At 48.5% G+C, this 23,546-nt stretch overlaps 1 protein-coding gene across 49 annotated transcripts in view; it reads left to right on the top strand.

Annotated features, from left to right (window-relative positions):
* The window catches only part of LOC139234937 (sorbin and SH3 domain-containing protein 1), a 259,206-nt gene that overhangs the window by 94,004 nt on the left and 141,656 nt on the right, over positions 1-23,546 (top strand). For 10 of the 49 annotated variants that reach the window (XM_070865883.1, XM_070865867.1, XM_070865861.1 and 7 more), the window contains exon 1: positions 18,380-18,851. The exons of 1 other annotated variant lie outside the window; for it this stretch is intronic. Coding sequence is in view for 46 of the 48 variants with exons in the window: in XM_070865867.1 (XP_070721968.1) it covers positions 18,820-18,851 (32 nt within the window). In the remaining 2 variants the exon portion in view is untranslated. Of the gene's footprint in view, positions 1-16,176; positions 16,290-16,386; positions 16,409-18,372; positions 18,852-23,546 lie in introns of those variants that run through there. 38 more of the 49 variants (XM_070865904.1, XM_070865881.1, XM_070865863.1 and 35 more) reach the window with 12 other exon arrangements.

Here is a 23,546-nt window from a genome sequence, read left to right as displayed (position 1 = left end):
TTGCTTTAAAAACTTAGTGTCCAGATAACAGAAAAATTGAGGCTTAGTGCGTTGTGCAGTTCAGGAGCAGCAATGTAACACGGAGCTCTCGACAGTCGCCTTGATTTACACTTTTAAATGTTTACATCATGGTTGTAGAAAATATATCTGAGTGTCACACAGTGTGCATGTGTGTGTGAGTCACCAGGCTCCGATTGAGATGTTTGCTTGTGGTGTAAGGTGTCAGCTGCTGACATTTCCAGTCACTGTCGGCTCGGCTCTGACCCTGCACTGTGTCTGCACATTCCAGCTGCTTAGGACATCACACTGCCTTCATCGCTCAATGAGTAGTCACGCGTTTAAAAGCCAGAGTGCCAGTGCTCATCATCAGGCCGTTTAGCTTTTGCCAACGTCTCTCTGGTGGCATCACTCGGACTCCACAAATACATCCACCGCTAACATTTTCCAGTGCTAATTGTTTTGGATGGGGGGCTGGAGCAAGGTTATAAAATGGACGCATTTATTTGTACTGATAAAATGGCTGCTGTGTCTCAGATTGGCTCGCCATTATCACATGACCTATTGCTGATTGGTCCCCTTGGATGATGAGCCACACCCTGAAGTTTCTCTGGAATGCGTAACTGGAACCGCCCAGCCCAAGTTCTGACTGATTTGCAAATTGTAATTCGATCCATTCTGACTTCAGAAGTCAGAGGACAGATCCCGAACAACCCAGCAAAAGCCACTAAGTTCCAGCCAAAGTCCCTTACCCCAGCGCAAGTCCATCCTTCCCCCAGCTGAAGTTGCTTACCCCAGCGCAAGTGCATGACCTTACCCCCCCCACCCCCGCCATACATGGGGCATTGTGTGGGTCACGGATTGTCAACAGGTTTATTGGGTATAAAATGAATAGTGACAGTGTCGTGACTTCTGGATTTCATCCACTCCAAGGTCCCTGATGCACCGAGCTTTCCGAGAAAAGTGATCCGTGTTCCCTATCTCCCCACTCTTTTCCTCTCTCGCTCTCTCGCTCTCTCGCTCTCTCGCGGCTTAGCGGCTGGCTCGGACAATGTGGTCAATTGTGGGGCCCCACATCTGGTTTGGGTTTCGGGGGCGGGGTTTGGAGGACGCAGGTGCAGAAGGAAGCAAAGTGTTGGTACAAATAGTAACTCTGGTATAAAATTTACTTCACCGTTGCTATCCTCATCTTTTGCTCTTGGGATGTAGGCGTCATTGGCAAGGCAGCGATAATTGGCCATCCCTTGTGGTGGTGAGCCTTGTCTTTCAACAGTCGGTGGTGTTCCTAGGGTTGGCTCCACGGGGCAATCTGGGCCCTCGAGCACATCCAGTGAAGGAACATCCCGACTCCATCCGATGGGTAATGTGTAATCCAGCCCAGGTCGATGGTTGAAAGGCCCTCCCTGCCAGTTTGAAGGGTTGGATGGGGAAAGTTCTATCTCTGTTCCCGGAGCTTACAGCAAGTGCTCTCCCCAGTGATCCAATCGGATTTGCCTATTTGTACATTCAACGAATGGAGATCGCTCTTGTACATGCATCAGGAATAGTTCTAATGTCTGTCTTAGTGTCAGCTGTGGCTCAGTGGGTAGCACAGCCGCCTGTGAGACAAAGTTGTGTGTTCAAGTCTCACTCCAGGGACTTGAGCACATAAATCTCGGCTGACACTCCAATGCGCTGAGGGAGTGCTGCACTGTCGGAGGTGCCGTCTTTCGGATGAGATATTAAACCGAGGCCCCGTTTGCTCTCTCAGGAGGACGTAAAAAATCTCACGGCACTATTTCAAACAAGAGCAGGGGCGTTATCTCCGGTGTCCTGGGGCCAATATTTATCCCTCAATCTACATAACAAAAAAGAACAGATTATCTGGTCATTATCACATTGCTGTTTGTGGGAGCTTGCTGTGTGCAAATTGGCTGTTGCATTTCCTACATTACAACAGTCACTACCCTCAAAGTACTTCATTGGCTGTAAAGCACTTTGAGACGTCCGGTGGTCGTGAACGGCGCTATAGAAATGCAAGTCTTGTTTTTTTCCTATCTTTTTATTGCTGCAATGTCACTGCTCACCTTGTCTCTCTTGTATGTGAAGTTCCTTTCAGGAATTGGGTGATCTTGATGGCTCACAGTGCAGTCGAACCTATCCCCACTCATCCTCCTGAAGCCTTAAAAACATTTCTTGTAAAGTTTCAATCGTTCCCATACACAGTGGAAAATCAGACTCTTTTGCTTAATAAGACCCGTTGACACAACTTCTTAATCAGTGAATCCAAGATCAGCCCAAACACTTTTTAAAGTATTAGATATTTTTCCACGTTTTTTTGCCCTCCTCCAGGAGAGCGATATTGGAGCTGAATAATAGAAGTGCTCTTGTTTCTGGGGCAGTGTCAGAATCGAGTGTGTCCGAGTCGGAAGTTCCCTCTCTGCTGCCCCAAACTCCCGACGACCATTCTTATTGCACAAGTGTAGAATTGTTGTCATTTCCCACGCCTGGTAACCCTGGTCCTCCCTGAATGAGATGGCCAGTCTGGGCTGTACTTCCACACCCAGTAGCAACTGTGTTGCGACTGCTCAAACCCACTTCACCTCGGACCCTTGCAATCCGTGCACGTCAGGCTTGCATCCCATCAGCCCGATCTGGATTTGAACCGATGTCCAGGAGGTAAAAGGCCAGGTGACCAATTCCCCTCCGAGCCACTCGGTTCCTTTTCCCAGAGAATAGCAGACCTCTGGAACAAGCTGCCGTTCCATGTGGTGGATACAGTCTCTCTGAATTCCTTAAGCAAAAGCTGGATTTTTTTTCTGGCTGCGGCGGAGATCACCTCTTACAGAAGGTGGGTACTGCAGGGAATTCAAGGCCAGACTGATCTCCTGGACTAGTTTCGATCGCCTAGATGGGTCATAGAAACAGAAATTTACAGCACAGGAGGAGACCATTTCGGCCCATCGTGTCCACACCGTCCGACAGACAAAGGGCCGCGCGGCCCTCGGTCAGCAGCCCTGAAGGTTATATATAAACCTATGGACAATGACGGAAAGGTAAAGAGCACCCAGCCCAACCAGTCCGCCTCACGCAACTGTGACACCCCTTACACTGAAATATTCTACACTCCACCCCAACCGGAGCCATGCGATCTCCTGGAAGAGGCAAAAACCAGATTTAAAAACCCAGTCGGAGAGAAATTTCCAAGATTTTTATTTTCCCAAATTGGCCTGGGTTTTTTTTTAATCTGTTTTTTTTATTGGGCTCTCCCAGGAGATCACATGGTTTGGGGTGGTGTGGAGTGTATATGTTGCGATACACAAGGTATTGCAATTGTGTGGGACAGGCTCGATGGTCCGTCACTGTTCGTATGTGCGTATATATTTTGAGCTGTACTATTGCCTCCTGCAGCCTCTGACCTTCCCGAGGCAAACCACACACACAGCAACCTAGAAAGTTAGGGCTGACTGTCAAAGAACCTGGCACAAGCCCAGAAATGTGGCACATCGCAAACAGCTTGAATATATGATGTGTTGAACCAAGTAGTTAGATGGGCTTTGTAACTTAAGCAATTGGCACGCACAACATTCCACTTGTATTAAGAGAAATAAAACAAAAACCTATAAGGAGACATTAGGTGACGAGACTTGAGGTTGTTGGTCCATTTCCAGAGAGATTGGCTGTCTAGGGGCAAACTTCCTGGAAAACTCTGTTTGTACATTGAAAAAAAATAAAGGCTTCTGCCTGATATTTTAAGTACTTTTATGTCAAAAATAATGGGTGTTTATTTTAGCTTAAAAAAACACAAGTGGTATTTACCAAAACAACTACACCACCACTTCCCCAAAAGCTTCATCAGCTGTCGCTCTTCCAACTCCCAAACTCCGGTTCGCAGAGGCCCCCTATCTTCTCCGGACCCACTTATCACACTTGACTACCATCCAACTCCCACCCTTTCCTGCTCAAACACTTCTAGTTTATACTGGCACACTGCGTTACCGCCAACCCACATCAATCTTCCACCCAGTTCAGGCTGGAATCCTTCTGTCCGTGCCAACCCCTTCACCCTATTCCCCTGGTCAATGCTATCATTCTCTCTCCCTCACTCCCTCCATTAATGCTGTCACACTCTCGCCTTCACTCCCTCCATTAATGCTGTCACTCCCTCACTCCCTCCTTCCCCTCCATTAATGCCATCACTCCCTCAGTTAATGCTGTCACTCTCCCTTATTCATCCATAATCATCCATCATTAAAGACACAACTGAGAATTATTGCTTAGAATGCTGATAAACGTGTGTCCCATGTAATGTGGTTCTGAGTACCGATGCCCAATTCAATCTATAACTGGACCAAGGTTCCTACATCGTAACTTCCAAATCCACCAATCAGGCCAAGTCCCGAAGACAGCTCCTTTCCTTAGCTTTACTTTGAAATTTGGTATGGAACAAAACTGTTATGTATGTGAACCTCACCTGTGTGTAAGACTTGCCACTAGGGGGCACACCTGTGGGAGACCTATTGGTTACCTGTGTACCCTGGAGTAAGCAGGTATATTAAAGAGACCAAGGTCACAATGGTTTGAGCTTTCAACACAGTCTTGTGGAGTTATTCTGAACTTAACAAAAGCTAGGAAATGAAATACCCAAACCTCCCTATTTAGTCACAAGCTGGAATCTCCGAATGTAAGCAGTGACCTTCGGTCGAAGGTAAGATTTTGTTGGCGAGACTGGCAGAGTTGGGGCTTCCTCCTTGAGTTTTCCCTCCCGCTATTCTCTTGGGGTTGGGATGTGGTTCACTTTCCACAATTGGCTGCTCTTCATGCATGACCCTGTGCAGCAAGTGTTGATGGGTATTTGACGCTGAGCACTGGGCCACCAATTTGTTGCTCTGTGCTCTCCTCCCTGGAGCTCACCCACATGCAATTTCCAGTGGAAGTCACCTAGTCATTTGGAGCAAAATTCCAGGCGGATTTTCTCTCCTCCCTGCTCTGCGGACAATGCCTAACACCTGCTCGGAAACGGCATTGAATCCACACTGCATCATTCTCCCATTCACAAGGTATACAACCCACGCAATATGTTCCATCAATCAAACTGGTTGGTTTGTGAATGCAAAATAAATGTTCTATTTGAATTTGAGCAATGAGGATTCTGCAACCCATTCTCTTCAATCCACATGCATTGAGTGATCACTTTGTGAATGTGCAGCTGTGTTTTAAAAAAAAAAAATAGCGGCTTGCGTTTTATTAATTTCTTCGCTATTTTGATAACCAATGCCAATTTGCTGAAAGGTATTATTCGCAGCAGCTGGGTGTTTATAAATTTCTGCCACTGGGCATTATTGAACATCCAAACACTGCAGGAACAAAATCATTATTCAGGCAATGCGTATTAATGTTATGTGATGTTCGATAATTCATCACCTCAAATTGGGCTCGCCATGATCTGTGCGCCTGTAAATTGTACAAGGAGGAGAGTGAGGTGTCCATTTATTGCGCCTTTCACAACCTCAGGTCATCCCGGAGCACTTTACAGCCAATGAAGTACTTTTGGAATGCAGTCACTGTTGTAATGTGGGAAACACACAGCCAATTTGTGCACAGCAAGCTCCCACAAACAGCAATGTGATAATGAGCAGATAATCTGTTTTTAGTGGTGATGGTTGAAGGATAAATATTGACCAGGACACTGGGGATAACTCCCCTGCTCTTCAAAATAGTGCCGTGGGATCTTTTGCGTCCATCTGAAGGGGGCAGATGGAGCCTTGATTGGACAGCACTTCTGACAGAGTAACACTCCCTCTGTACTCCGTCATCCGTCATCGTCATCGTCATCCCTCCCCCCTCCTCCCTCGGTCGAGGATGAACTGCTTCCACAGGAGTCTACAGATGTTTCAATGAAGGACCCGATGTTCCGGTCCTGAACTCCAATTGAGGGGGCGGAAGATGCCTGTACGTGGATTTTTTTAACGTGTGGTGATAGTTGTACATCAGCCACCACATGGGCTCGACAGAGCTCAGCCTTTATCCAGAGGCAAGGGTTAATCAGGACGACTGGGGACCAGCTCTGCTGCACGGACCTAGTGTGCACATATCGCAGTGTGGGCTGGTCCGTGTTGCCCCTGGGCCCTCGGCTCTTCTGGGTCCCGTACCCTAATTTGCCGCTCTTCCGTCCCGATCCCTCGCCGTTACACTCGCAATGTCAGCTAAGATTAGGTCTCTGGAGTGGGACTTGAACATTTTTACTCCGAGGCATGAGTGCTACCCACTGGGCCAAGGCTACCTTCCAAACTGCCCACAGTACAATTCTAGATTCTTTTTCCCTTCCGAACTTAAACTTGCTTCTGAAGCCCATGTTTGGATATAAATGGTGATAACTGACCCGTTACCAAGATCTCTCAGCCACCCCTTGCCACCATATCTGGTGCTTTCGAGCTGGTTAGAAGTGGACACTGTGTATGGACTTCCCCGCAGTTCCACGGGCATTATAAATGGGACCAATGCCCAACATTCAAGCCTTTTTTCTCAAGAATTGGCAGAACATTGCAGTGCAAAATAAATCTTGTATTTTGTACTCAACTGTACAGTAGGCACTTGGCGCAGAGAGTGAGCTGACTCACTCGAGTTCTTGGCCAACCTAAAGTGGCTCGTGTGCGCTGTGTCCATTCTATTCTCTTCAGCCTGCGCTCGTCGCCTGTGTGACTCGTATCATTTAGATCGAGAGAGGACGGGCCGAAGCACAGTGGCGGGAGGAGGCTTGTGTTTTAAATTTCTGGGATGTGGATGTCGCTGGCAAGGCCGGCATTTATTGCCCATCCCTAATCGCCCTCGAAGGTGATGGTGAGCTGCCTTGAACCGCTGCAGTCTGTGTGGTAAAGGTGCTCCCACAGCGCTGTTATGGAGGGAGTTCCAGGATTGTGACCCAGTGATGTGTGGAGCATAAAACGCCAACACGGACCAGTTGGGCTGAATGACCTGTTTCTGTGCTGTAAAATCTGTGATTTTCACCAGTAATGCGAATCTCGCACATTTACCAGGAATTTGAATTCTTCACATGTATGTATTTTTTTAAAAAGCAGGAAATTGTTCTGTATAATAGCGGAAGGTTTATTTTGAATACAGGGTGGAGCCGTGTTGTCTTTTGCTTCGAAGAACAATCTAGTATAAAGTACTTTACAACTTGGAATGTTGTTTCTCCTCCCCTCACACCTCCCCACCCTGCTTGTTGTGCAGTAACTGTTTCGCTGCGCAACAGTCACACAGGAGGTCAGTGGAGAAGCGCACAACCCCAGCACAGTGCTGCTGCCGATGATGTATAACAGTACACGGCGCTGTTTCTCAGGTACATAGTTCTTACTGACACAGGGGCACACAGAAGGCCAAGTGAAGCAGGTCTGTATGTATTACAGGGCTGTGATCCCTGGTGTTCATTCATTAACTGGTTCTATCTGAGCTATTCTGTCACTGTACTTCTGAGTGAGGGGGTGGGCCGGGGGAGGGGATAGTGATGGCGGGACAGGTGCGAGTGCGAGGATGGTCAGGTGTGGGGCGGGTGACTGGGTGGGGCGGATGAGGGAACGCGGGGGTGGTGGCGGGGTGGGGCGAGTGAGGGAGCGGGGATGGTCAAGCGAGCAGGGGATGGGGCCAGTGATCAGATGGGTGAGGGTACTGAGTGGGGTGGGCGGGGGAGGGGGGTGGGTCGGGTGAGGGAGCGGGGATGGTCGACCGAGCTGGGGTGGGGCTAGTGATCGGACAGGTGAGGGGGTGGGAGGGGACAGGGTTGGGCGGGTGAAGTGGGAATGGGAGGGGGAGTAGTGGGGCGGGTGGGGAAGCGGGGTCGAACATGTGACTGTGAGGGAGCGGGGTCGGACATGTGATGGAGTGAAGTGCTAGAGTAGTAATTTAAAATATGAAACTGCGTTCCCCATATCTAGTCTATTCCGTGTTACACTGCGATGTGTATTGTGCTGGGTTTGGGAGGATTACAGTGAACAGTTATGTTCTCTAACTCAGAAATCCGTGTTTAGTTTTGTTTACATGCGCGTTGCCGAGGCCCCTTGGTTACCGTGCAGTGTCTGGGGGAGGACCCACACTGTCCATATTAGTGGACAAAACTCCACAGGGAAATGGAGGGGTGACATTAATAATTAATAAGCGACGAATGGCTTCAGAGTTTAGACATAACATTCAGCTCCGTGTGCCTGTTCCTGCAAAATCTGATTAATGAGCACTTCAGATTTTTATGCTAATTACAACAGCAGCTTCCATTTATATAGCGCGTTTAACGTAGTAAAACGTCCGAAGGCGCTTCACGGGCACATTATCAGAAATATTTTTACACCGAGCCACATAAGGAGATATTCGGACAGGTGACCAAAAGATTGGTCAAAGAGATAGGTTTTAAGGAGGGCCTCGAAGGGGAGGGAGGTGGAGAGGTTTAGGGAGGGAAATCCAGAGCCTGGGGCCTCAGCAGCTGAAGGCACGGCCGCTAATGGTGGGGCGATTTAAAATCGGTGGTGCACAAGGGGCCAGAATTGGATGAGCGCGGAGATCTCGGAGGATTGTAGGGCTGGAGGAGGACACCGAGATGGGGAGGGGCGGGGAGGGAATTTGAAAACCAGGATGAGAATTTATAAAATTGAGGCATTGCTGGTTTGGCAGCCAATGTCGGCTGACGAGGTGATGGGTGAGCGGAACTTGGTGCGAATCAGGACACAGAGCAGCCGAGTTTTGGATGAGCTGGAGTTTAAATAGCGAGGAAGATGGGAGACCAGTCAGGAGAGCGTTGGAATAGCCGAGTCTTGAGCTGGCCCATGCATGGATGAGGTTTTCAGCAGTACGTGAGCTGAGGCAGGTGTGGAGTCGGGCGATGTTAGAGCTGGAACCAGGCTGTCTTGATGAGGGAGAGGATATGGGGTCGGATGCTCAAATAGCATGGCAAGGTTGTGAACCGTCTGGTTCAGCCGGAGACAGTGGTCAGGGAGAGAGATGTTTAACTGGAGGAAAATTCTGCTCATCCAGTACTGGCTGTCAAACAAGCAGCGTGACAACTCATTAAACTGTGCGATCATTTTTATTTCCAGTCCAAGGCATCACACCATTTTATTGAATAACGAGAGCTATGCAGACTATTCACAGTGGTGAAAATAGCAGGTGAAAACTCGATGTGCTTGTATGTCATTTTCTATCTACCATTTTCACAAAGTATCAGCTTATTTTGTACGGGTTAAAATCTATTTAAAATAGCGACAGAGAAAGGTCATATGAACTTTTAAAAACTTCGTCTCCAGTAATTTATAGCCTCGTGTTTTACGGTTGCAAGAGCAGAAGTATCTAAAAGAAGAAAAGACATTTGAAAATCAGACCTTTGTCTGAACACTTTCATTTGATATCAAAACACTCTTATCTAAAGCTATGTAAATATAGAAGTGTTTAGTTATTTAAAAATAATTAAATCACTACACGCTCGATCCCATGGCTGGGGCAGGGACAGAGGCGATTGTGAACCTTATTAATCATAGGCTGATACAGCACAGAAGGAGACCATTTGGCCCATCGAACCTGTCCCGGCTCTTTGAAGGAGCTCTTCAATTAGTTCCACCCCCCCTCCCTGCTCTTTCCCCGTAACCCTGTAAGTTATTTTCCTTTTTCAAGTATTTATCCAATTCCCTTTTGAAAGTTCCGATTGAATCTGCTTCCACCGCCCTTTCCGACATCGCATTCCAGATCGTAGCCACTTGTAGAATATGGAATGTCCAGCCAGCTGGGATTATTGCTGCTTTCAGTGAACATGATGTATCTGGGATTCGATTGCCAATGAAAGCATCCAGACATCGTAAAGTTGTACTGAAATATGTGGCTTCTTTCTCCTGGATAGCTTACAAATATCTGAAATATGAAAATGAAAGTATGTTTGGCTTGTTGGAAAGAATTTAGAAGAGGCCCCAAAATGCAACAAGTATTAAAAAAAATCTAAATCCACACTAGAAAATAAAAGCCTCACCCTCTGCGCTCACTTCCCTGCCCTTCAGTCATTTCCAAATGAACACCGTTGCTTACTTGAGATTTTTGTCCCCTGCGATAAAAATGATTGGATGACTGATCTACCTGTAGTCATCATCACACCTTGAGTATTGTGTACAGTTTTGGTCTCCTAATCTGAGGAAGGACATTCTTGCTATTGAGGAAATGCAGCGAAGGTTCACCAGACTGATTCCCGGGATGGCAGGACTGACATATGAGGAGAGACTGGATCGACTAGGCTTATATTCACTGGAGTTTAGAAGAATGAGAGGGGATCTCATAGAAACATATAAAATTCTGCCTGGACTGGACAGGTTAGATGCAGGAAGAATGTTCCCGATGTTGGGAAAGTCCAGAACCAGGGGTCACGGTCTAAGGATAAGGGGTAAGCCATCGAGGACAGAGATGAGGAGAAACTTCTTCACCCAGAGAATTGTGAACCTGTGGAATTCTCTACCACAGAAAGTTGTTGAGTCCAGTTCGTTGGATATATTCAAAAGGGAGTTAGATGTGGCCCTTACAGCTAAAGGGATCGGGGTATGGAGAGAAGGCAAGAATGGGGTACTGAAGTTGCATGATCAGCCATAAATATATTGAAGTGTGGTGCAGGCTCGAAGGGCCGAATGGCCTACTCCTGCACCTATTTTCTATGTTTCTAGCCAGTCCCTCGAGTCGAGGTTAACTTGCTACCACGCTAAAAAGTTCACAGGTTTCAACGAAGGACCTAATATTCCAGGTCCTGAACTACATCTTGAAGGGTGCAAGATGCCTGTGCGTGGATTTTTTTTACGTGGGGTGGCCTTGCACACCAGCCACCACACGAGCTTGACAGAGCGAGGTCTTGGTCCAGTGGCAAGGATTAACCAAGACGACTGGAGACCAGCTCTGCTGCATGGATCTAATGTACACGAGATCCATCAGGAGCCCGTGTCCCACTGCAATTTGCATCCAACTCCTCTTCATCTTGTGTGTTCAGGGCTGTTTTTGAGCTGTCATCATTTTATTGGCAATTCTGTTTTGAAGGTGTTGGCCGGTTTTGTTGCTGCTTTGCCAAGCTGGGGCTTGTGCTGCTGGTCTCCAGAGGCCACCTACCTCCAGGAACCAATACTGGGTGTCTAAGGCAAGGTGACGAATGTTCGATGTGTGGGTGTTTACTGAAACCCGAAACATTGAAGTGCTGATGGACTTGGAGCTGAAGGATGATACAGCATATTGACTCTCCTCGCTATCCTGGGCCTGTAATGATGTAATGATGAGAGCTAACTCAAAAGTATTCCATTTGATATATTTAATTTAAAGGCATGGGCCACAGGAATAGGCGGAGGCCATTCAGCACTTTGACAGAAAAAAATCAAAGAGCAAGTTATTATTTAAATGAAGAAAGATTGCAAAGTGCCGCAATACAGCGGGACCTGGGGGTACTTGTGCATGAAACACAAAAGGATAGTATGCAGATTCAGCATGTGATCAGGAAGGCCAATGGATTCTTGGCCTTTATTGCAAAGGGGATGGAGTATAAAAGCAGGGAAGTCTTATTACAGCTGTACAGGGTATTGGTGAGGCCACACCTGGAATACTGCATGCAGTTTTGGTTTCCATATTTACGAAAGGATATATTTGCTGTGGAGGCAGTTCAGAGACGGTTCACTAGTTTGATTCTGGGGATGAGGGGGTTGACTTATGAGGAAAGGTTGAGTAGGTTGGGCCTCTATTCATTGGAATTCAGAAGAATGAGAGGTGATCTTATCGAAACGTATAAGATTCTGAGGGGGCTTGACAAGGTGGATGCGGAGAGGATGTTTCCACTGATGAGGGAGACTAGAACTAGAGGGCACGATCTTAGAATAAGGGGCCGCCCATTTAAAACTGAGATGAGAAATTTCGTCTGAGGATTGTAAATCTGTGGAATTCGCTGCCTCAGAGCTGTGGAAGCTGGGACATTGAATAAATTTAAGACAGAAATAGACAGTTTCTTAAACGATAAGGGGTTATGGAGAGCAGACGGGGAAGTGGAGCTGAGTCCATGATCAGATCAGCCGTGATCTTGAATGGCGGAGCAGGCTTGAGGGGCCGTGTAGCCGACTCCTGCTCCTATTTTTTATGTTCTTATGTTGAACTTTTTCTGCCATTTAATTACAAAAAGCAAAATACTGCGGATGTTGGAATCTGAAATAGAAACAGAGAATGCTGGAAATCTCAGTGGGTCAGGCAGCATTTGCGGAGAGAGAAACAGAGCTAATGTTTCAGGTCGATGCCCTTTGTCAGAACTGCCAAAAGTTGGGAAAATAACCGATTGTTAAGGAAGTGCTGGGCCCCTGAAAGCGGGAGGGGAGGAAAGAGCAAAAGGAAAAGTTGGTGATAGGATGGAAGGCAGGAGAGATTTGAGAACCCAAGGGGATGATGGGCCAAATTGAGATGGTAATGGCGCAAGTTAGGAAACAAAAGATGAGTCTCGATCGGGTGTGAGTGGCAGAATCATCACCTGCCATGGGAAACGGAGAGAAACAAAATAAAAAGGGGGGGGCTTGTTTTAAAAAAAAAAAAGAGGAAAGGGAACAAAATATGGGCAGAGGTTACGGTCTGAAATTGTTGAATTCAATGTGGAGTCCAGAAGGCTGTAAAGTGCCTAAACGAAAGATGAGGCGCTGTTCCTCTGCCATTTAATTCTGTCATTGCTAATCTGTATCTCCAGTCCAGTTACCAGCCTTTGGGCAAGGGAATATGGATCAATCATCATCATCATAGGCAGTCCTTTGAAATCGTGGAAGACTTGCTTCACACTCGGTGAGTTCTCAGGTGACTGTACAGTCCAATACAGGAATTGCAGTCCCTGTCACAGGTGGGGCAGACAGTGGTTGAAGGAAAGGGTGGGTGGGGAGTATGGTTTGCCTCACGCTCCTTCCGCTGCCTGCGCTTGGTTTCTGCATGCTCTCGGCGATGAGACTCTAGGTGCTCAGTGCTCTCCCCGATGCTCTTTCTCCCTTTGGCCAGGGACTCCCAGGTGTCGGTGGGAATGTTGCATTTTATCTGGGAGGCTTTGAGGGTGTCCTCAATGTTTCCTCTGTCCATCTGGGGCTCGTTGCCATGTAGGAGTTCAGAGTAAAAATCCATCGATCTCCATCTTAAAAGTTCCAATTGACGCCCCCCAGCCTCAACAGCTTTTTGAGGGAGAGTGTTCCAGATTTCCACTGCCTTTTGTGTGGGGGAAAAGTGCTTCGTGACATCACTCCTGAATGGCCTGGCTCTTCATTTTAAGATTGTGCTGCCTTATTCTGAAATCCTAGACCATCCCTCAAAGATTTTTGGCAAACTTCTCTGTGACGGCGCGGCGTTGAAAGCAACATGTGACTTCCCCATTTCTCCTCGCACCGAAGAGAAATAGTTTGGCCAACATTTGTTTCTTCACGGAGGATGTTGCCCTTTTAGATGTTCTCCTCCAGAATGTTCTGAATGCAGTGTGTTTACTGTGCTGAAAATGCCCCAGATTATGTGTCCTGTAGTGAATGGGGTGTTCAACACAACCACCTGACTTGGCCAACGTTTTGTTTATCTGCTTCCTCCAAAGTGGCCATGAAGTATCAAAAATCATTCATTGGTAGCTTTCCACAGTTGGAGAATATCACATGGCTCAATAGGTAGCACTCTCGCCTCTGAGTCAGAAGGATGTTGGCTCATAAGAACATAAGAAATAGGAGCAGGAGTTGGCCATTTGGCCCCTCGAGCCTGCTCTGCCATTCAAAAAAAATCATGGCTGATCTGATCATGGACTAAGCTCCACTTCCCTGCCTGCACCCTTTACTCAGCTTATCGCTCAAAAATCTGTCTCTCTCCACCTTAAATATATTCAATGACCCAGCCTCCACAGCTCTCTGGGGCAGAGAATTCCATAGACTTACAACCCTCTGAAAAGAAATTCCTCCTCCCCTCAGTTTTAAATGTGCAGCCCCTTATTCTGAGACTATGCCCCCTAGTTTTAGTTTCACCTTTGAGTGGAAATATCCTCCCTGCATCCACCTTGTGGAGCCCCCTCATTATCTTATATGTTTCAATAAGGTCACCTCTTATTCATCTGAACTTCAATGTGTATAGGCTCAACCTATCTTCATAGGTCGTCAACTTCATCTCCAGAATCAACCTAGAGAACCTTCTCTGAACAGCCTCCAATGCAAGTATATCCTTTCTTCAATACGGAGACCAAAACTGTACGCAGTGCTCTCGGTGTGGCCTCACCAATACCCTGTACAGTTGTCGCAGGACTTCTCTGCTTTTATACTCTATCCCCCTTGCAATAAAGGCCAACATTCCATTTGTCTTCCTGATTACTTGCTGTACCTGCTTACTAACTTTTTGTGTTTCATGCACAAGGACCCCCAGGTCCCTCTGTACTGCAGCACTCAGCAATTTTTCTCCATTTAAATTATAATTTTCTTTTCTATTATTTCTGCCAAAGTGGATAACCTCACATTTTCCCACATTATACTCCATCTGCAAATTTTCGCCCACTCACTTAGCCTGTCTAAATACCTTTGCAAATTTTTTTGTATCCTCTTCACAATTTGCTTTCCCACCCATCTTTGTATCATCAGCAAACTTGACTACATTACACTCGGTCCCTTCATCCAAGTCACTAATATAGTTTGTAAATAGTTGAAGCCCCAGCATCGATCCCTGTGGCACCCCACTAGTTACTATTTTGCCAACCGGAAAATGACCCATTTATCCCGCCTTTCTGTTTTCTGTTAGCCAATCTTCTATCCATGCTAATATATTGCCCCCAACCCCGTGAACTTTTATTTTATGCTCTGGTTCAGTTCCCACTCCGGGGACTTGAGCACAAAAAGAAAGTCTAGGCTGAGGGAATGCTGCACTGTCGGAGATGCCATTTTGCGGCTGAGATGTTAAAGCAAGGCCACGTCTGCTTTCTCAAGTGGACACAAAAGATCCCACGGCACTATTCAAAGAAGAGCAGGGGAGTTATCCCCGGTGTCCTGGCCGATATTTATCCCTCAATTAACACAACAAAAAATGATTGGCCTAGAAATCCCGGTCGGCTGCTTCCCGCGGGCGATCGACTGAAAAAGTTTTAAAAAGGATGCGCAGTTACCTGTTCCTGCTGCGCCCACGTGCGATCCCGGTCCTGAGGCCTTCACTCAGTGACCTACATTGGCTCCAGGTAAAGCAACGCCTCGATTTCAAAATTCTCATCCTTGTTTACAAATCACTCCATGGCCTCGCCCCTCCCCTCCCTATCTCTGTAATCTCCTCCAGCCCCAGAAACCCCCCCCCCGAGATGTCTGCACTCTAATTCTGCCCCCTTGAGCATCCCTGATTATAATCGCTCCACCATTGGTGGCCGTGCCTTCTGTTGCCTAAGCCCCAAGCTCTGGAACTAGCTCCCTAAACCTCTCCACCTCTCTACCTCTCTTTCCTCCTTTAAGACTCTCCTTAAAACCTATTTCTTTGACCATAGAAACATAGAAAGTAGGTGCAGGAGTTGACCATTCGGCCCTTCGAGCCTGCACCACCATTCAATATGATCATGGCTAATCATGCAACTTCCGTACCCCATTCCTGCCTTCTCTCCATACCCCTTGATCCCTTTGGCCGTAAGGGCCACGTCTAACTCGCTTTTGCATATATCTAACGAACTGGCCTCAACAACTTTCTGTGGTAGAGAATTCCACAGGTTCACAATTTTGTGTGAAGAAGTTTCGCCTCATCTCGGTCCTAAATGGCTTACCCCAAGCTTTTGGTCATCTGCCGTAATTTCTTTTTGTGTGGCTCGGTATCAAATGTATTTGTTTTGTCGCATAACGCTGCTGTGAAGTGCCTTGGGACGTTTTACTACGTTAAAGGCGCTATATAAATAAAAGTTGTTGTTGGATCGCCAGACAAATCTGAAACCAGTTGTTCAGATGCAAACAGTCTGTCGATCATGGCTGCATATAGTGACACATCCCGGCAGAATCGAGATGATTGGGTGCTTCCTCCGTCAATCCCGCCTGAAGTCAGTGACTGGAGTTGATTTTACACACACCACTTGTGTTATGTAACTCTCCTTCACTCACTGCATTGTGCTGGTGAAATCACCCTGGCTTTATCGGGAAACGTTGCTATAGTTTCGGTCATGGGTTCTGCTCGCTGTCTTTTTAAATAGACTTTTTTTTAAATAGACTTTGTCTGCTCCAAGTTCAGCCTCCAACTCTTGGGCTGACGCAGAGCTGTCAGCACACGCGCTGGCCAAATCATTCCTGCTTAATGGCCGTGGATATTGCAGATCGTGCTAATCGGTAGGTACTCCAGCATCGAGAGGCGGAGGGATTGCGGGAGGGAGATCCAGAGCTTCGAGCCGAGGCAGCTGAAGGCACGGCCGCCAATGGTGGAGCGATGGAAATGTGGGATGCACGAGGTCAGCACTGGAGGAAGGCAGAGTTCTCGGAGGGTGGTGGGACTGGAGAAGATTACAGAGATAGGAAGGGACGAGGCCATGGAGGGATTTGAACACCGGGATGAGAATTTTGAAATCGAAATGTTGCCAGACCAAGAGCCAATGTGGGTCAGCGCGTACAGGGGTGATGGGTGAGCAGGATTGGCTGCGAGTTAGGACACGGGCAGCCGAGTTTTGATGAGCTCAAGTTTACGGGGAGGCTAGCCAGGAGAGCGTTGGAATATTTGAGTCTAGTGGTAACGAAGGCATGGATGAGGGTGTCAGCAGATGGGCTGAGGTCAGGGTCCTCCTTTGGTGATTGGATCAGTGTAACGCATGTGTCTGTTAGTGGCCCTCCCCCCTGGCTGTGGGTCGTGGGTAAACCTACTACACCAACGGCTCTGGGCCCTTGCTCATGGCCTGCTCCGCTATGGGAGGTTGACGGAGCTGGAATTCAAGGCTGTTCCTTCGCCTTATCTTGCTCTTGAGTCACAGGCAGCAGGGGAATGCTGATTGCAATCCTGGTTTCCATTGTGCAGATGGAAGGAGCGTGTAGATTTTCTTTCTCTTCCGGTGGGAAGCGATACCTTTATTTTGCGCCTCTCCAAAGTGGCGTTCCTGAAATCAGGAGCTCCCAGTGTGAGGGGGATGGCAGAGGCAATCTTTTGTCCCGATTGTATAGATAGCGCTCGGTCCGTGTGATCTGCAGGACTGGTTTTGATCGCCTGCGGGGGGTCGGAGAGGAATTTTCCAGAGTATTTTACCGCTTATTGGCCCTGGGTTTTTTCTCTTTTTTTTCCTCTCTCGGGAGATTGAATGACTGCGGGGGTGGGGGGGCGGCGGTGCGAGTGGGAGGAGGGATGAATAGACAGATTTTTGAAGGATAAAAGAGTCGAGGGTTTATGGGGAGCGGGCAGCGAAGTCTTAAGGTCGGGATCAAATCAGTCATGAACTCATTGAATGGCGGAGCAGACGCAAGGGGCCAAATGGTCTACTCCTGCTCCTATTTCTTACGTTAATGTTATTTAGTCATGATTGTTTGGGGCAGGCTCAATGGATGGGCTGGGCATTGACCACCCATCACTGTTGTCTGTTCATGTGCACCTGTATGGCTCCGAGACCATGGACCATGTACAATAGACACCAAGTCGCTGGAGAAATACCACCAACGATGTCTCCGCAAGATCCTGCAAATCCCCTGGGAGGACATGCACCAACGTTGGTGTCCTCGACCAGACCAACATCCCCAGCATTGAAGCACTGATCACACTTGATCAGCTCCGCTGGGCAGGCCACATTGTTCGCATGCCAGACATGAGACTCCCAAAGCAAGCGCTCTACTCTGAACTCCTTCACGGAAAACGAGCCAGAGGTGGGCAGCGGAAACGCTACAAGGACAGCCTCAAAACCTCCCTGATAAAGTGTGACATCCCCACCGACATCTGGGAATCCCTGGTCAAAGACCGCCCGAAGTGGAGGAACTGCATCCGGGCGGGCGCTGAGCACCTTGAATGTCATCGCCGAGAGCATGCAGAAAATAAGCGCAGGCAGCGGAAGGAACGTGCGGCAAACCAGTCCCACCCATCCCTTCCCTGAACCACTGTCTGTCCCACTTGTGACAGGGACTGTGGTTCCTGTATTGGACTGTTGAGCCACCTAAGCACTCATTTTAAGAGTGGAAGCAAGTCTTCCTCCATTCCGAGGGACTGCCTATGATGATCTGATGATGATGCACCCCATTGCACCACGGCGCTCCCGATGCTGAGCAAAATGCCGGTTGGGATTGTGTCCCTAGATAGAAAGGTAATCATTTAACACCCATCTTGGAACTGGGAAGTGAGTGACCACCTGGAATTCTCCATTGAAACCTGATCGCAGGCTGCCTGCGGTACTAATGAAGCATCATCACAGATTTAGATGCGGGGGCCAGGCGAGCTGAGCTTTGTTGCTGCATAACTTGTACCAGAAAGCCAGCTCCTGCTGCACCCCCAACACAAACTGAGCTTCCTTGGGCAGGCTCTCGGCCCTTATCTGAAGTTGTGTCAAAACATGAGATCACCATCCCCCCCCACCCCACGAGGCTAAAAACGAACAAATGCCATTAAACACTTCAGATACTTCAGGGTATTTGTCCTTTTGGAATCCCAGTTTGGAGGAGGGGGAGCCTGCCTGATTTGAGGAAGCTAATTCAAGCAGTCTGGTGGGCGGAGTTGAGGTATTTAAAGCCGACAGCCCAGGGCTGGGACTTTCAAAAGTCTCCCAACACAAGTGATTCAAATGAGCAGTCCCTGCAAGCGGAGCACCTCATTTTCGGAGCTGGTAATTGCATCCAGGAGAACCGTGAAGTCCCAGCACGCTTTTAAAGCAGTGAAGAGTTGCAAAAAGGAGAGGAAATGCCTCCTTTAACTGAAAAAGTCGATCCAAGGTAAGGAATGGGCTTCGCTTCCTGATAAATGATGAATACAATTGTTTTTTTTCCCAAAAAAGATTACATCACGTTCTTAAAGGGGCAATGTCTTCATAAAACAAATATTTGGCAAGCTTGTTTTGGGAGAGGAGAGCTGTTTGGTTTTATTCCAAAGACGTCATTCGTGAGTGATGCACTTTGATGTGTTTATGCTGCTTCACTGTGCATTGATAAACTTCAGATGAAAGGATTTGGAATGCATTTTATAATAACACTGCACAGCGAAGAGGCAGCTCTTGCTAAAGTTTTTAATTTTAAGTTTGCCATTCAGTATAAATTAGAAACTGGGCATCTTGTGTAAAATTGAATGCTTCAGTGAATGGTGCTGGTGCACGGTTGAGTTTAATTTAAAAAAATCTAAATATATAGGGAGATGAGATTAATTTAAAATTTGACCGTGTGGATTAAGTGGAGCGAGAGCGAGGAGCTGGTGTGAAAAATGCCTGTCACCATGCAGCTTCTGAATGGGCAGCATTGAGCCCAACGTGCCGTCGGCCCCACTTCATGTGTTTCTAAATTTGGCAAGCAGATCACCCTGGCAGTTGCCGGCGTCATGCTGCGGATCAGAGAGTTAGTTTACATTCCTCTGGTCTCGTTGGAAACTGTCGTTACGTCTTTGAAGTATTAAAATAAACGTGGCACGGGTGATGAGCATCGCTGGCATGTCGGATGCTGTGACTTGTTTACTGTTAGCACATCTCCAGCACGGATTACTGACAGCACCGTGGCAACAAGAGCAGCAGGACTTGCATTTCTGTAGCGCCTTTCATGACCTTGCACATCATGGCTGTTGGCCAGCTGCTGGATCTCCTGGGCTTTCTCCACCCGCCATCTATTCTTTAGGGGTCGTGGGTTTTTTGTTGGACCTCTGTCCTTGAGCCGTCTGTAAAGCTGCTTTGCTGCTCCAGAGTTAGGTGGTTGTTTTAGGTTCAAAAATGCCCCGCGATTAGCTCTTGGATCTCCTGGTCATTCTCGTCAAACCAGTCCTGGTATTTCCTGGTTGAGTGACCGAGCGTCTCTTTGAAGGCACTGGTTATGGTGGCCTGGAGGGCAGACCAAGCGCTGTGGGCATTTTGCATCTCGGGGTCATCAAGGGTCGCCAGGTTAGCATCATCATCTTGGCAGTCCCTCGGAATGGAGGAAGACTTGCTTCCACACTTAGTGAGTCCTTAGATGGCTGAACTGTCCAATACGAGAAAAACAGTTCTTGTCACAAGTGGGACAGACAATGGTTCAGGGAAGGGATGGGTGGGACTGGTTTGCCGCACGCTCTTTCCGCTGCCTGCGCTTGGTTTCTGCATGCTCTCGGTGATGTGACTCGAGGTGCTCAGCGCCCTCCCGGATGCACTTCCTCCACTTAGGGCGGTCTTTGGCCAGGGACTCCCAGGTGTCGGTGGGGATGTTGCACTTTTTCAGGGAGGCTTTGAGGGTGTCCTTGTAATGTTTCCTCTGCCTTTAGCTCGTTTGCCGTTTGCTGGGTCTTTGAGTACCCCGACGTTGAATTTTTTCTGCGGCACTGCTTCTGCTGGGGCTCTATCAATGTTGATTACGGAACGGATTAGGTGGTGGTCCGTCCAGCAGTCGTCGGCTCCTGTCGTGGCGCGGGTGATGCGCACGTCCTTGCGATCTCTGGCTCAAACGAGCAAGTCTTCCTCGATTTCGAGGGACTGCCGATGATGATGATCATGACCTCAGGACGTCCCAGAGTGCTTTACAGCTACAGTCACTCTTGTAATGTGGGATCATAAAAGAAAATGATGTCGGAAATGCGGCAGCCAATTTGCGCACAGCAAGCTCCCACAGACAGCAATGTGGTAATGACCCAGATAATCTGTTTACTGGTCGAAATACTGCTGTGGAGATCTTTTACATCCACCCGAGAGATTTAATGTCTCATCCAAAAGAATCGCTCAGCACTGCACTTGAGTGTCAGCTTAGATTTTTGTACTCCAGTCTCTGGAGTGGGACTTGAACCCACAACCTTTAGACTAAGGCATGAGTGCTACCTACTGAGCCATCACCATAGGCGGTCCCTCGAACGAGGATGACTTGCTTCCACAAGAGTTCACAGATGTTTCAATGAAGGACCCGATGTTCCAGTCCTGAACTCCAATTGAGGGGGTGGAAGATGCCTGTGCTTGGATTTTTTTAACGTGGGGTGAGCGTTGCACACCAGCCACCACACGGGCTTGACAGAGCTTGGCCTTTATCCAGTGGCAAGGATTGAACCAGGACGACTGGAGACCAGCTCTGCTGCATGGACCTAGTGCGCGCACATATCGCAGTGTGGGCTGACCCGTGCTGCCCCTGGGCCCTCGCCTCTTCTGAGACCCGTACCCTCATTTGCTGCAATTCCGCCACAATCTCTCGCTGCGCCTCCGCCACTGAGCCACAGCTGACTCATAAATACGATACAAGCATCAATACAAGAGCTCTTTTAGAATTAAGAGTGTAGCAAGGCTTTGCCGATGGCCGAGTGTATAAAAGGACTGCTTGATTTATTACTGAGCCATAGAGCCCAGTGATTTCAGGCTCGATCCTGGGCCTGTGCCGTGATAGCTGTTCCTAACTGGGGTATGGTGCACCTCTGTGCGCCCATTGACTGGTAGGGGGACATCGCCCAGCGTACCGGGGCTAGTCGCTATCCTACGACCCCGTTTCTGGGCGACTGCACGTTGGGTTAGGACAGGGATGGGCTCGGCTGTAATGCCTCCACAGTTGAATAATCTGCTGACGTTTGAAGAATGGCCACTTGTGTGAGGTACAGGCGGGATAGCCTTTGGCCGTAGCGTGGCACGGGACACCAGCATGGAACTGGGGCTTGCAGGAGAAAAATGGGGCCGGCAGCTTGTGATAATTAACGGAATTATTTTCAAAGTGAATGCAATTGTAATTACTCTTCTTGGACACATCACTCCGATCAGCAGTGTGGGGCGAAGGGTGGGGGGAATAACCGATTTGAAAATGAAAGGCACTCGTTGGCAGTTGGCAAACTAGATGTAATGTTTGCTAACAGATTTTTAGAGCTGTTACCGCCTGCAATTTCTGCTGTCTGGAGAAGTCTGTGTTCCACGTGTATGTTCCGTGTGTGTAGTTGCAGCCCCTATTCCATTCCGTGAAGGGGTTGCTCCTCAATTTCTGGCTGCGCTTCAGTCCCATACGCCTGATCTTTGGGCACCCTGTGCGGAGGGGAGCGGGCAGGTCGGAAGGCCTCCTCGTAGGAATGCTCCAGGGCACGGCCAAGGGGGCCATCAGCTGGTCCAGGTAGCGGGCAGTCGAGGGGATTGTTCAGCCCGACTGCCTGCCTCTCTTCCGCGGTTACATCCAAGCCAGGCTGTCCCTGGAGATGGAGCACGCGGTGTCCACCGGTACGCTCGCGGCCTTCCGCGAGAGGTGGGCGCCGGAGGGAGGGGAGTGCATCATCACCCCCGGCAACCAAATTTTAATTTGATCTAGGTTTCCGTTAAAGTTTTATTTGGAAATTTGTGGCTTCTTGTGCCCTTGATTTATAGTTAGAATTAAAATAGTTGTACAGCTGCTGCCTTGTGAGTGGCTTAGCCAGTCACGTGATGGTCACAAGACTCAATAAAACCCCAGCCAGTTGGGTTCGGGGGATCCACGATGAGGCAGGTGGTTGTGAGCCTGGTGGATGAACTGGTAATGTGTAGTGTGATAAACCTTTGCTAATAAACCAACTAGTTCTTAATAGCAATATGTTGCTATGAATTCTTAAGCAAAGAACCCACGAAGCAAACACATTACAGCGGCCAATACCACTGCTCAGCTCAAAGACCGTGGCTCGCCTGCTGCCCCAAGGGGCCAGGTACCAATCCCAGCCTCCGCTACTGTTTAAGTTCGTGTCCTTTGCTGGGTGGTTCCTGCCCACTCTCGGCGGGGGATGGGGCAGCGTGCACAGCAGGGGTGGGGTAGGGAGGGGAGGGGAGAGCCGCAGATCACCAATGAGGCCTCCGCAGCCTGTGGAGACCGCCCACTTCCTGTTGGTCGGTGCAGGATGGCGTGGCGGGGCCTGGGTGGTGATCGCATGCCACAGATTCAGAGGAACATAAGAAATAGGAGCAGGGGTAGGCCATGCGGCCCATCGAGCCTGCTCCGCCATTCAATAAGATCATGGCTGATCCGATCCGTGGACTCGGGTCCACTTCCCTACCCGCTCCCCGGAACCCCTTATTCCCTTATCGGTTAAGAAACTGTCTATCTCTATTCCAGCCTTTCTAACCAGTGAAGAATGTGTAGGGACCGAGGAATTGGAAAGTGGAGTTAGGATGGGGGGGGGGATCGGAGAAAGGAAAACCAGATAATCCCAAAAGGGCAGAATGATTAATTGATGTTTCTTTGCCACCTTTAGCCATTTTCTGACCTGCGCTATCCTCCATTCAGTTATTGATGCACTTTTACTGTACATTACTGGAACTGTTGAACAGCCATGTTGTCCCCATTCTGTGACCCACTGTTTGATGACTCTTGCTGCAGTAGAGCATGATAGGAGTTGGCGGCCCTCAGCACTCCACTACAAAGGGCCATCCTTCAACCGTGTGGGGACATCATCACCCAGCCCGATCCTGATCAGATGCCCTTGTCCATGCCATTCCCAAACCCTCTAACACCTCATGGAGGAGGAACAGTTTCCTGTGC

The sequence above is a fragment of the Pristiophorus japonicus genome, chromosome 22, assembly GCF_044704955.1.
Source record: "Pristiophorus japonicus isolate sPriJap1 chromosome 22, sPriJap1.hap1, whole genome shotgun sequence".
NCBI lineage: Eukaryota > Metazoa > Chordata > Chondrichthyes > Pristiophoridae > Pristiophorus > Pristiophorus japonicus.
The sequence above is the reverse complement of the archived record's forward strand: the minus strand, read 5'-3'. Positions and strand labels throughout refer to the sequence as shown.